Source organism: Haplochromis burtoni, unplaced genomic scaffold (genome assembly GCF_018398535.1).
Source record: "Haplochromis burtoni strain Fernald_Lab_line unplaced genomic scaffold, NCSU_Asbu1 Contig_594, whole genome shotgun sequence".
NCBI classification, from domain to species: Eukaryota; Metazoa; Chordata; class Actinopteri; order Cichliformes; family Cichlidae; genus Haplochromis; species Haplochromis burtoni.
In genome coordinates, this window is record NW_024582955.1 from 121880 (window position 1) to 133216 (window position 11337).

Genomic DNA, 11337 nt, shown 5'->3' on the forward strand with positions numbered 1-11337 from the left:
TATATATATATATATATATATACACATATGCACTGTGTGGTAACGCACACACACACACATATACACTGAACAAAAATATAAACAGCACTTTTGTTTTTGCTCCCATTTTTCATGAGCTGAACTCAAAGATCTGAAACATTTTCTACAAACACAAAGGAGCCATGACTCTCAAATGTTGTTCACAAATCTGTCTAAATCTGTGTGAGTGAGAACTTCTCCTTTGCTGAGATCATCCATCCCTCCTCACAGGTGTGTCAAGGCGCTGATTAGACAGCATGAATATTGCACAGGTGTGCCTGAGACTGCCCACAATAACAGGCCACTCTGAAATATGCAGTTTGATCACACAGATGTAGCAAAACCAGTCAGCATCTGGTGTGGCCTCCATTTGCCTCACGCAGGCAACACATCTAATGGAGATGTGCTGCCTGCGTGAGGCAAAAGGTGTGCAATGGGCATGGAGTTGATCGGGTTGTTGATTGTGGGCTGTGGGTCCACTCCTCTTCAACACTTGTGCAAAGTTGCTGAATATTGGCAGGAACTGGAACTCGCTGTCGTATACGCTGAGCGCCCCAAACATGCTCAATGGGTGAGTATGCCGGCCATGCAAGAACTGGGATGTTTTCAGCTTCCAGATGTCCAGATCCTGGCAATATGGGGCCGTGCATTATCACGCTGTAACATGAGGTGATGGTCACGGATAAATGTCACAACAATGGTCCTCAGGATCCACCGCCACCACGGGACACTCAATCCACAACGTTGACGTCAGCAGACCGCTCATCCACACGAGGCAACACAAGCTGTCTGCCATCTGCCCTGAGCAGTAAAATCATCTGTGAACAGGACACCTCTCCAATGTGCCAGACGCCATCGAATGAGAGCGACACTCGAGTCGGTTACGATGACGAACTGCAGTCAGGTCCGGACCCCGATGAGGACCATGAGCATGCGGATGAGCTTCCCTGAGATGGCTTCTGACAGTTTTTGCAGAAATTCTTTGGTTATGCAAACCAATTGTTGCTGCAGCTGTCCGGGAGGCTGGTTAGCACTGTTGCCTCACAGCAAGAAGGTCCTGAGTTGAATTCCACGGGCAGGCCAGGCTCATTCTGTGTGGAGTTTGCATGTTCTCCCCGTGTTTGAGTGGGTTTCTCTTCAGGTACTCCGGCTTCCTCTCACAGTCCAAAGACATGCAGTTTGTGGGGACAGGTTAAATAGAAACTGCCCATAGGTGTGAATGGTTGTCTGTGTCTATTAATTAGACAATTGATTAAAAATCTACGAACAGATTAATGAAGAATGAAAATAATCGTTACTTCCCTCCCTGCTATGAAACTCATGTTTAGATGTGATGATAATCTTTTGGCATCACAGGAACAGTGTAACCACCACAGGGACACCTTTAAAAGTTTGTAATCATTTACACAGGTTTGCTTTCCACCGTCTTACTAATTTTACTCTGATATTTCATTTAAGTAACTGAGTACTTTCTCCAAATCTGACTGTTTTATGTCCAGTTGATCTTATTTAAACACTGATTTGGATTTTACAATTTAGCAAATGACTCTAAAAACTACAACTATGAAGTTCAGCAGATGTGTACCTGGTACTCTTCATAGGTGGTGATGTAATGAGTGTACACGTTACTGAGGCCGGCAATCACCACCTCCATGTCCTTTAGAGTTCCCTCTGACTCCAGCTCCTGGCTCACAGTAACAACAACACAGTAAACACACAGTTATAATCCGAGATGGGCAGCGTTACTGTAATCTGATTACTTTTTTCAAGTAACGAGTAAAGTAAGGGATTACTATTGCAAAAACGGTAATTAGATTACCGTTACTTTCCCGTAGGAACGCTGCGTTACTGCGTTACTAAAACCGTGATTTTTTTGCGAGAATGTCTCACGACAGTGACGTAAGCGAGTGCGACGTTCGTGACAACAGCTGTGTGCAGATCAACAATGGATCACATATCGAGTGCAGAGAGAGTATGAGCGTGCAGCGTTTAAAGCGTGGAAGTACTGACCTTACTTTGAGTTTGATTCCATAAAAAGTGACAAAAACATGAGTGTCCGCTGTGCGTGGGAAGAAAACTTCTTTTTACAGCGAAAAAACCCCTAAACTTCCAACAAGCACCGAGTAGCTACGACGTAATGGGAAACTCACAGAGAAACTCGCGGATTCTTCCACTGACCGCGGCACACCTGCACCAGGGTAACCCTCCGCCTCCCCACTCCTGCTTTACAGGTGAAAATAGAGCAACAGGACCGCTGAGTCTTTGACTTTATTTATTTTCTGCTGTGTTTTACTTGCATCTATTTGAAAGACTGAGTGTAAACACAAAAATATTTTATTTTATGTGCTGGAATGTGCAGAAAATAGGTTTAAATGTTAAACTAATTTCTTCCAGTCAGAGAATGTTGCAGATAATTAAATGTTTGCTTGATGCATAAAGTTAAAAGATTAAAACTAATAAAACAAGTTTTAAAAAAAGAGACTTTTCCATTTGATTACATTTTGTATGATGGATTATGCAGAAAAAGTAGAATTGGGCTGAAAGATCTATCGCTTTATCACCTCTTCAGGTTGTAAATCGTGTTTTTAAAAAGTAACTAAGTAACTAATTACTTTTGAAAATAGGTAATCAGTAAGTAAGCACCGAGTGCGCAACAACGTAATGGGAAACTCACAGAGAAACTCGCTAAACTAATTAGTTACTGATTACTTTTTTCAAGTAACTTCACCAACACTGTAACAACATAGTGATGTGACCTGTGAAGATTCGGTAATAAGAACTGTTTTCATATGAAGCGTTGATGTGTCGTTTCTCACCCCTTTGATAGCTTCTCGTAACCTCCGCCCTGACATGGTGCTGTTGAAGAAAAACACACATATATGCAGCAGAGTGTTATTACTGTGTTATAAGCAGCTGTGTTATCATTGGCTGCATTAACAGCTGTCGGTAAAACGTCGTTACGTCATTTCTCCAGGAACAGCTACGACAGCCACAGAGCCGATGGTGATCATCTGAACGTCGACGATCTGAGGATGCCAGGGCAGAGGCCAGTTCATCTGCACAGACAAACACACCACGACAGCCTCTTTACCCGTTTTATTTTATTCAATCCACCTCTCAGGTTTTACCTGCTTCTAGTAGATTTGTTCTGAGCCCTGTTCTCTTTAAGCCCAACTTTCTTTTAGGGTTTGAGCTAGTTGGACCTCACAGTCCAGATTTACAGTCCAGGTTCTTTCCTGAAACTTAAAGTCAAGCCTGTGGGGAGCTGGATGAAGCATCATAACCTGTGTTAGTGTCAGACTGTAGTGATGCACTGACTGTGGGTCGTTGTCTGACGCGATAGCATAAATGTTGGATCCATGTTCATCACAGACTGTATTTTGTACGTGTGAGCCTCGCCTCACCTCCCCTGTGCTGAACAGGATTGGTTTGGGATGATGACATTCCTTCGTCTGATTGGACGGTGGGCCAAGCAAAGCGTCTCTGATCCCATCCCAGAAGGGGTCTCCTTCCACAGCGCCTACATGCACAGAGATACGCAGTCAGGTTATCACAGCCCGTCTCCGCAGGCTTGCAGCCCAATGTGAGCTGAGGGACAGAATCACCTTGGGTGAAGTTCAGGCCTCCGCCTCCATCTGTTGTTCCTGCTGCAAAGCTGTGACCCAGAGCTGGTTTACATGTGCTCGCCTGAAACACAGACAGCGTAGCTTCTATGTGAAACAGAAGCAGGAACGTGCTGCCACAGCTTTTCTCTGTGAGGCGTTTTTACCCTGTGTTCACATTAAAAAGAAACTAACACATTAAAAGAAGCTGAGTTATCTGTTAGGAGCTGCTGTTTGTCCCACACATCGCAGAACAAGAGAAAACATGTCTGTAAAATGAATGAATGAAGAAACGATTAAAAATTTGTTCCTGGGAAACATGACATCAAATTTTAATTATTGTGAATAAAATTTCTAATCTAAATTTCTTAATCTGTGTGTGTGTGTGTGTGTGTGTGTGTGTGTGTGTGTGTGTGTGTGTGTGTGTGTGCTGACCGTGTGTGTCTCATTGATCTGAACAGTGACATCAGTCATGTTGACCCACTGATGAGCATGATGAATAAAGCCGGTCACCTCCTCGACTGCATTTGCATACAGCTCCTGCAGGGGGCAGCGCAACAAGCACACAGTCGTGACTTTGTCACTCGTGGGGATGCTAATGGAATTCCTTTCAGGTTTAAAGGAACATTCATGAAGCAAAGACAAAGTCAAGACAGAGAAACAATGAATCTTTGTGAGGGTCTGACTTTTGTCCCCATAAGCAGTGAGTCCCCGCAAAGCTCCTAACCGACACACGTCCCGATATGGCAGTGAATACAAGCACAAAGCTTGTCAGATTTTTTTATCATTACGTGACGCTGTGTTGTTTTCTGAAACGAGGCACACGTACCTTGGCTTTCAGGTAGACGTTGTGTCCGATGATCCGAGTGCTCTCAAACATGTCTTCTCCAGGTCCGGACGCCAGACACATTGTAGTCTGGCAGACACACATTTATCGGTTTCCTTCAGCAATTTATTAACTATCTTAGTGAGTCTGTGTGTGTGTCTGTGTGTGTGTGTGTGTGTGTGTGTGTGTGTGTGTGTTGTGTCTGTGTCTGTGTGTGTGTGTGTGTATTTACCCCTCCTACGGGACAGGAGCTTGGTCAGGTAGTCACAGGGCAGCCCAGTGTTCACACAGTACGGTCCTCTGGTGTTCGGAGATGACGTAAGGGGACTGGGCCGGAGACCAGCAACGACACGACCGAGACACACACACACACACACACACACACACACACACACACACACACACACACACACACACACACACACACACACACACAAACACAAAAACAAAAAAAAAAAAAAAAAAAAAAAAATTTGTTACCAAAATGACCAAAAATGCAAAAAATAATTTGCTTGTTTCATCTTCTGGTTTCTGGTTTTTACTGAGTTTATGTAAAAATCACAAACTCTGAGACTGTGGTCGGGCTTTGATGCTGTCATGATTCGTTGTGTGGCAGGCAGGAGAAGGACCCAAGATGCAGATTCACAGACACGGGGATAAACTCAAAAAACACAGCTTTATTGCTGGCCACGAGAAGCAATACAAAATAAACTAAAACTGGGAAAACTAAAGCATGAGATGTACAAGGAACCGAACCACGGGGAGAATAACACACAACATGAGGGAGAACGCGACGCCGAACAGAGGGAGACGCAGACAGAAATACACAGAGGGTTAACGAGGAAAGTGGGAACACACGGGGAACACAGGTGACACTGATAATCATAACGAGACAGGGCGGGGTGAACTGAACATGACATGTACAGGCGTGAGAGTCACAAGGTAAACAGGAAGTGCACAGAGGTTCAGACAGGAGGAGAGAGAGCACAGACATAACGGGCTGGGGAAACATGAAACAACCACAAAGGGAGACGAGGGCTCATAAATACAGAGAGGGCACACAGGGGGGAGAGAGCACGGGGAGAACTTAGACATAACGGGCAGGGGAAACATGGAATAAAACATAAGGAGAGACGAAGGCTCACAGATACACAGAGGGGCACACAGGGGGTAAAAGCCATGAAGGGAAAACACTTAGGGAACAACACAACAGGGCAACTCAGAAAACATGGCCTAAATAAGGAACAGAATACAAACATACAAGAAAACTAAGAACACTGGGCCAACATGGCCCAGGACCATGACAGATGCAACCTCTTCAGATTACCTGTCCAGGTAGCCCTCCGGGGTTCTTGTCCTGCTCCAACAGGTAGGAGGCGTAGCCCATGTTGTCGCTGCTCACCATGCGGTTGGTGTAGTTCATGCTCACCGCGTGGACAGCAAACCAGCTGTCAGCAGCAAAGCTCAGTAAGAATAATGATGGTAACAAACGATGGCAGCATTATTGAAGGAGTGCTGTGTGCGTTTGTACCTGATCATACCGATGCCGTCTCCATCCTGATCGGTGAACTTCAGCACCAGCACCTGTTTGTCGGTGTTCCACTTATACCTGAAAGATCAATAACACGAACACCTGATCAAATCAGCCAATCGTGTGGCAGCAGTGCAGGTGAATATCTGCAGATGTTTCCAGCAGCCTGTCTCTGTGAGAGTTTACGAAGCTTTGAGCTTTACAGAGGAGAACATGCCTTCAGGCTGTAAAGCCTAGAACGGCTCTCCTTATGCTGTGGAGCTGATCTATAGAAGCGACAGCAGAGCTGCAGGGATGTACTGATAGAAACAAACCGATAAATCATTCATTATTATCTACCTGCGCCTCTCCTCCTCGGGGTTGTTCAGGTACGAGTGAGGACTTCTGTTCAGGCTGCTGTCGTCCAGCTCTCCTCTGTTCCTGTAGATCCTGCCGGGCTTCATGTTATTGTGGGCTATGTCTATACTCTGGAATCAGGGTTTCAATTATGAGTACACAGTTCATCGGTACGACCTTACCCTGACAGATAAACATTTCTAATAAAAGTAATCATGTAAAAGTGCATTCTCCATCCCCCTGAACTACCCAGTGTGTCTTTGCTAGGTAGAAGAATAAGAACTGATTAGGAACACATAGGAATGTGTGGGAGTTTACTGTGGTTCATCAAAAAACACACACACACCTTAACAATGCCGTTGACCAACGGCTCGATGGCAGCCTTCATGTAACCGCCTGTGATCATGAACAGCGTGTACTGGAAATATCCACCGAGTCCACAGTGAGTGTGAGTCCCACTCAGAACAACGTTGTCCTGCCGGTATAGATCCCCGTACTTCACCTGCAGTGCCTGCAGAACCTGCACACACACACACACACACACGTACTGCTTTGTGTGCTTTGTGAAGACCTCTAACATGAGACACATTGGTCCCCACAAAGACAGATGTACAAGTCAAGCACACACAGCAGCGATCAGAGGATAATGTCTCCACACATTTGTGAGACCTTTAAGACTCTCTGATGATGTCGATGCATCATCCTTGAGAACAATAAGAACAGCGGTGAAACTACAGCGTGAGGTTAGCTGAGGTAACACCCAGCAGGGGCGGGGGCTCCCAGCGCTGATCCCAGACCCAGATAAATGGGAAAGATTGTATCAGGAAGAGATTCAGTGTAAAATCTCTGATAAACATGCCGGTCATAAAGAAGAAGTCCATCAGAGGGACCGCTCAGAGTCAGAGAGGCTGACATGGTCTGAGCACGTGCAGAGGAGGGAGGGTGGAGGATGGAGGCAGGATGAGGAGAGGAAGACCTCAGAGGAGATGGATGTAGTGAAGGAGGACATTCAGACGGTGGGTGAGAGAGAGGAGGATGCTGGCATAGGAGGAGGTGGAGGCAGATGATCTGCTGAGGAGACCCGCTTCAGCCCAGAAAGTAAAACTTTGAATAGAGGGTGTGTGTGTGTGTGTGTGTGTGTGTGTGTGTGTGTGTGTGTGTGTGTGTGTGTGTGTGTGTGTGGTCACCTCGAGTCGGAGCCTCTGTGAAACCATTCCTATGTCTGCCGTGACGAACACCACCCTGCGCTTGCCGTCATCGACGATGAAGGCTCTGCTGTACAAACGGGTGTGTATGCCTGCAGCCGTCTGCTGAGGGTTTGCATAGCCCATCTAAACACACACATTAAAACCTTCTCAGCAGGTGAGATTAATGAAGTTTCACAGTGAGTTCACAGTTGTTTATGTTCCTGTTAAAGTGTGAGTGGGCAGCTCGCGTCTGCAGGATCACAGACGTTCACACAAATGTGACTGTGGTACCTGAACACACACACATTCTCACACAGAGTGTGAGAATGTGTGTCTTTCCCTTCTACGACGATGTAAGTCATGCTGGCTATAGGACGTGTTTCATGCCAGAACCCAGACTACAGACAAGGTTTTAGAGACGATAATCCTGCTGCTTCCAACAGGCTCTATATGTTCCTATTCACTAATGTTTTTATGACCGCTCAGCGTTCGGCACTTAGACCATAAAGATTATCAGTCCAAGCACACCCAGTCGAACCGGAGCGGCAGACTTTGGAGTTTGTTCTCTGCAGGTCCTCTGCTGCTGTTTTCATCTGCACTCATTTACATGTCAAAGTTCTGGGTCTGCTTGACAGGAAGTTCCGAAATGTTTACGGCTGGATCCGCCCAATTCCCATCGCCTGTGGTTGGTTGCAGTTGAGGACTGTCATTCAGTTGTGAAGGTCCCGGGTGTAGCTTCCAGTGAGCAGCTCTGATGCTGCTGGAATCAGAAATAGTTTAAATGGCAGAGATCGGGTGGAGGTGGGCTGCAAAGCGGCTTGCAGAGGCAGCAGCAACTACTGACTATGAGCGCCACCAGCTGGATGTGTGCTGACACTGAGATCGTCTCTTCAGATGTGTGAACGAGAAGTTGTGCTCGTATATTGTTAACGTGGAAAAAAATGAACAGTAACTTGGCTAACTGTTACTTCCCCAGCTGTTCTCTGAAGTTCTGAAGAAGAACTCCAGAGAACTGCTGTGACCCACCTGCAGGAGCCCGGAGAACTGTTGCTCAACAGCACTTTAAAAATAACCACAGGGTCTGCCTCTGTAGAAGCAAAGCATAAAGAACTGAGCTGTGGCTCAAGACTTTTGCACAGTTCTGTGCACATATGGGTGACTTCATGTTAAACGCAGCACGAGTCCCTGAAGGCAGCATGAGTGAGTTTGTGGTACCGACCATAGGGACATCAGCCGGCGGTCCGGTGCAGTCGGCTCGGCCCACGCCGATCAGGTAAGGTGTGTGCTGAGGGGGCGGAGTCTCTGGATCTGACAGGACGACAGATTTGAATTCATTACGACCTCAGATGTTGGTAATATTTTCATGCTTTAGATCTGCTGTGACAACACTGAGAATGAACCTGATTCAGTGTTTTATAATCAGACAGCAGTTTGTGCCACAAATCACTGAATCTGACCAATCACATAAAAGCAGAAGCTCAATCAGGAAGTAAAAGGCACATCTGTGTTCATGTGGCGCTCTTAAAGGTGCCGATCTGTAAACATGGGTGTTTAGGATCGTCCCCATAGTAACAGTTGGTCGGGCGTGTCGAGCCATTGGATGGTCAGTTTTTCCTGCAAATGTTTTTTGCTCCTGAAATTTGAATCATAGCTGATGAAACATAAAACAGACATTTATGCACGAACAAAGTTTCCTATTAACTGTTATGTTTATTAGCATTAACAAGCACTCAGAGGACAGCTCCGCCCTGACCTGACCCTAACCTTTGACCTGTGACCTTGTGACTAAAATGGTGCATTTTATCTTTGGCTTCTATAAACTGCACAAACTTGAGGTTTTAAGATATATTCATGCAGTGTGCGATTATGATGTCATATCAAAACAATAAAAAGTGCTGGTCAGCTCTCTCAACGCCCTTTCATACGACATTGACTCCATATGGTTCTCAAGGTTTTTCCAGGTCAGTTTTGACCTTCGACACTAACAATGAAGGTCAAATGTTTCACCAGCGTGGGCACTCGTGTCCCCAGGACCGTTGTTGTGAAGATTGAAGACAATTCTTAAAAGATTGTGGGTAACACAGTTTTTACTATTTTTCATATTTGCTGTGACCTTTGACCTTGACTCAATCTCACCACAGTGAAATCAGCTCGAGCTGTTGTTGGTATCTACCATCACACAAAATTTTAACATTTTATCTTGAAAACTGAGGACGCTAGACTGCTAACAGACAAACGGACGACCAGAACCAAGGACGTCCGTCCTCCAAACACGCTGTCGGAACAAAGTCGACAAAGCTCCGAGTACACGACAGCATGAACGTCTGAGGTTTTATCGAGCGGTTTCTCACCTGCGTGCGTTTCCCTGGTAACGTACAGTACAACCAGCGAGATGCACACGCCGGTCATAACGACGAAGATGACGCCGAGCGTCACTTCCAGAGCTGAAAACCCACAGCACAGCGACTTCCTGCTTCCCATTCTGTCTGTAGGAAACACACTGAAATGATTTCAGCTTTCAGAGCTTCATATCATCAAAAACACGATAATACAAGAAGAAGAATTTCAGAGTCGGATCTTCTCAACATGTTTGAAGAAATGAATCATGGGAACAACAATCCGTCTGTCTGATGACTTCAGAGCGGTTGATGCTCATCAGGCTAAAGACCAGACTCCAGAAATCTGCCTCAGACCTTCATCAGGTTTTTCCATTAAAGGTCAGACAGCCAGAGTCCGTCCACGAGTAGAAACCAGCAGCGAGGTTTCACAGATCAGACACTTCGGATCATTTTGCACATTAAATCAATCAATCAATCAATTTTCCTTCTGTTTGTTTACTTTGTTTCTTTTTTTCTGCTTTTTGGGGAAATATAGAAGAGTTCACAAATGTTTCCAGCTACACATGGAAGGAAACTTTATATGATTTCTTTGATTTATTTGTTGCAGATGAAAATGATTGTTATCTTTTAAAGCAGGTGACCGTCTCTGAGTCTCCGTCAAGCTCACGTCCGTCAAGCTCACGTCTGACAAACGCTCACATTCAGGCGCGAGACGAGAGACGAGCATAAAGACACGACTCACCTGGAGTTGGAGCTTCTGAGAAAGTGTCTGTTCTGACAGTCTGACAGCTCAGAGCAGCTCGGCTCTTATCTCTCTGATAAACACGAGTCTGCAGGTAAAAAGCTCCAAAGGTTAGCACAAAGGTAAATCACAGATGCTGATCGGCGATTCCAGATAAAAACAACCTCGATGGTAATAAGACAATAAATTTGTTCCACCTGTTATCAGACTGATACTTTGAGTTTGATCTCTCAGCACCTCGAAAACAGCCGTTGAACTTCTCTCGGCTCGAGGATCGCTCACCTGCTCGTAGGACAGACGGTCTTCTGCAGAACCCTGAGTGATCTCAGAACCAGAACCCGGTGCAGCAGGGAGCCATGAGGTAACACGCCTCAGTCCTAATCCCGTCATAGCTAGAAGCAGCTGAAGCTCATGTAAAGATAAACGTGACAACATCACAGTGAGCTCCTCAAATAACAGGGTGTCCAACATGGGGCCAGGAGCCCACATCTGACCTGCCAAAGGTCTAATGCGGCCCAGCAGATGGAACCTCAAATATTTTTCAATAAAGCACATTTCTGCTCCTCGTGTAATAACAGCTGGGGTACTACTCGAGCCTTACACTGCAAGGGAGCTAACATATATCTATTATATACAGGAAGAGGCTGATAGACCATCTGAAGCAGAATGAGACAAGGCTATTGACCGGACCTCATAGCACAGGCTGTACCCAGGGGAGTCTACACCAAGTCTGTATGGTTTACTGAAGATACATAA

At 45.7% G+C, this 11337-nt stretch overlaps 1 protein-coding gene across 1 annotated transcript in view; it reads right to left on the reverse strand.

Annotated features, from left to right (window-relative positions):
• Window positions 1–11203, reverse strand: part of asah2 (N-acylsphingosine amidohydrolase 2) — a 13476-nt gene extending 2273 nt beyond the window's left edge. The window contains 17 exon segments of the mRNA XM_042214607.1: window positions 1604–1702; window positions 2835–2874; window positions 2980–3074; window positions 3423–3538; window positions 3624–3705; window positions 4056–4160; window positions 4450–4536; window positions 4679–4699; window positions 4701–4805; window positions 5774–5894; window positions 5978–6055; window positions 6317–6444; window positions 6660–6833; window positions 7501–7644; window positions 8720–8808; window positions 9852–10000; window positions 10582–11203. Of these exon segments, the coding sequence (XP_042070541.1) occupies window positions 1604–1702; window positions 2835–2874; window positions 2980–3074; window positions 3423–3538; window positions 3624–3705; window positions 4056–4160; window positions 4450–4536; window positions 4679–4699; window positions 4701–4805; window positions 5774–5894; window positions 5978–6055; window positions 6317–6444; window positions 6660–6833; window positions 7501–7644; window positions 8720–8808; window positions 9852–9981 (1614 nt within the window). The 5' untranslated portion in view covers window positions 9982–10000; window positions 10582–11203.
• Between the last annotated feature and the right edge of the window lie 134 nt (window positions 11204–11337).